The sequence below is a fragment of the Phalaenopsis equestris genome, unplaced genomic scaffold (genome assembly GCF_001263595.1).
Source record: "Phalaenopsis equestris unplaced genomic scaffold, ASM126359v1 Scaffold000002, whole genome shotgun sequence".
Taxonomy (NCBI): Eukaryota; Viridiplantae; Streptophyta; class Magnoliopsida; order Asparagales; family Orchidaceae; genus Phalaenopsis; species Phalaenopsis equestris.
Genome location: NW_018164444.1, coordinates 43414112 through 43415177, shown reverse-complemented (window position 1 = coordinate 43415177; position 1066 = coordinate 43414112). Strand labels below are relative to the sequence as shown.

Sequence of the window (1066 nt, the reverse complement as noted above, 5' to 3'; positions counted from 1 at the left end):
CGCCGCCGATAAAGCCGCCGCCGTCTCTCCGGCGACATCCGACCCCGGTTTCTCGGAGCTCACGCTGTACACCGTCCGTGCAGTATCCATGTCCTCCGGTCTCTCCCAGCAATTGTGATCCCTTATCGGGTCGCCAACCTGTTATTGACACGAACCGGTTGTAATGTGGCTTATAAAGTAGCTATTTAATGAGATTTTTAATGGCTTTTATTGTTAATTGACAATACGTAAGAAATAAGTAATGAATATATGAATTTCTACTGATCGTGATAATTTATTAAGAATTTAATAAAGACGAAAATCGTAATGTTTATTAGACTGGATTTTTCGATGGTATTTTTAAAAATTACAAACGTCACATAGTTTAAAATTTTGTATATAAATTTATAAAATTATAATCTTGCTCGTTAAAAAACATCACTTTTCGTATTCGTCTCGTTTATATTTCGAACAAAAAAATTATGTTCTTATTTGACTCGTTTGCTTAGCGAGCCGAACATGAATTGTTAGCGTACAAAGAGCCGTTTTTGACAGCCCTAATCACAAAGTCATAAGGTGCTAAGGGTTAAGGTAAGATTTAAATCTTATTGTTTATATTAAAACAAAATTTAAATATAATTTAATATATTTTTATCTCATTTTTTTAATTAGTAATTTTAATTGATCTTGAATCTTTATAGACTTATAGTTAATTAATTTGTTTAAAAATACTATTTATCAATATATATATATATATATATAATTTAACTATTTTGAATCAAAATAAACCCATTCAAAAAGATTATTCGTGTTAGAATCATTAACTTAATGAATGATGAATCGAACAAAAACTTCTTAATAAATTAAACACGAACTGTTGACAACCTTAGGACCCGTTTGAGACAACTTATTTGGTACGGTGGTGTATTGAAAATGCACTTGGCCTGTTTGGGTAAACTATATCTTGACAACTTATGTTTTTTTTTTCAAAATGCTGAAAACAATATTATTCAGTTTAGAGACCGCATGCAGGGTTAGCTGCGGTAGCCAATAAAAGAGTGACAGCTGGAGGAATGGGCCACCCACA

At 32.0% G+C, this 1066-nt stretch overlaps 1 protein-coding gene across 1 annotated transcript in view; it reads right to left on the bottom strand.

The window, feature by feature from the left end:
• Nucleotides 1–1066, bottom strand: part of LOC110039101 (endoglucanase 23-like) — a gene marked incomplete at its 3' end in the record, with an annotated part of 23026 nt that overhangs the window by 20823 nt on the left and 1137 nt on the right. The window contains 1 exon segment of the mRNA XM_020744059.1: nt 1–138. Within this exon segment, the coding sequence (XP_020599718.1) occupies nt 1–138 (138 nt within the window).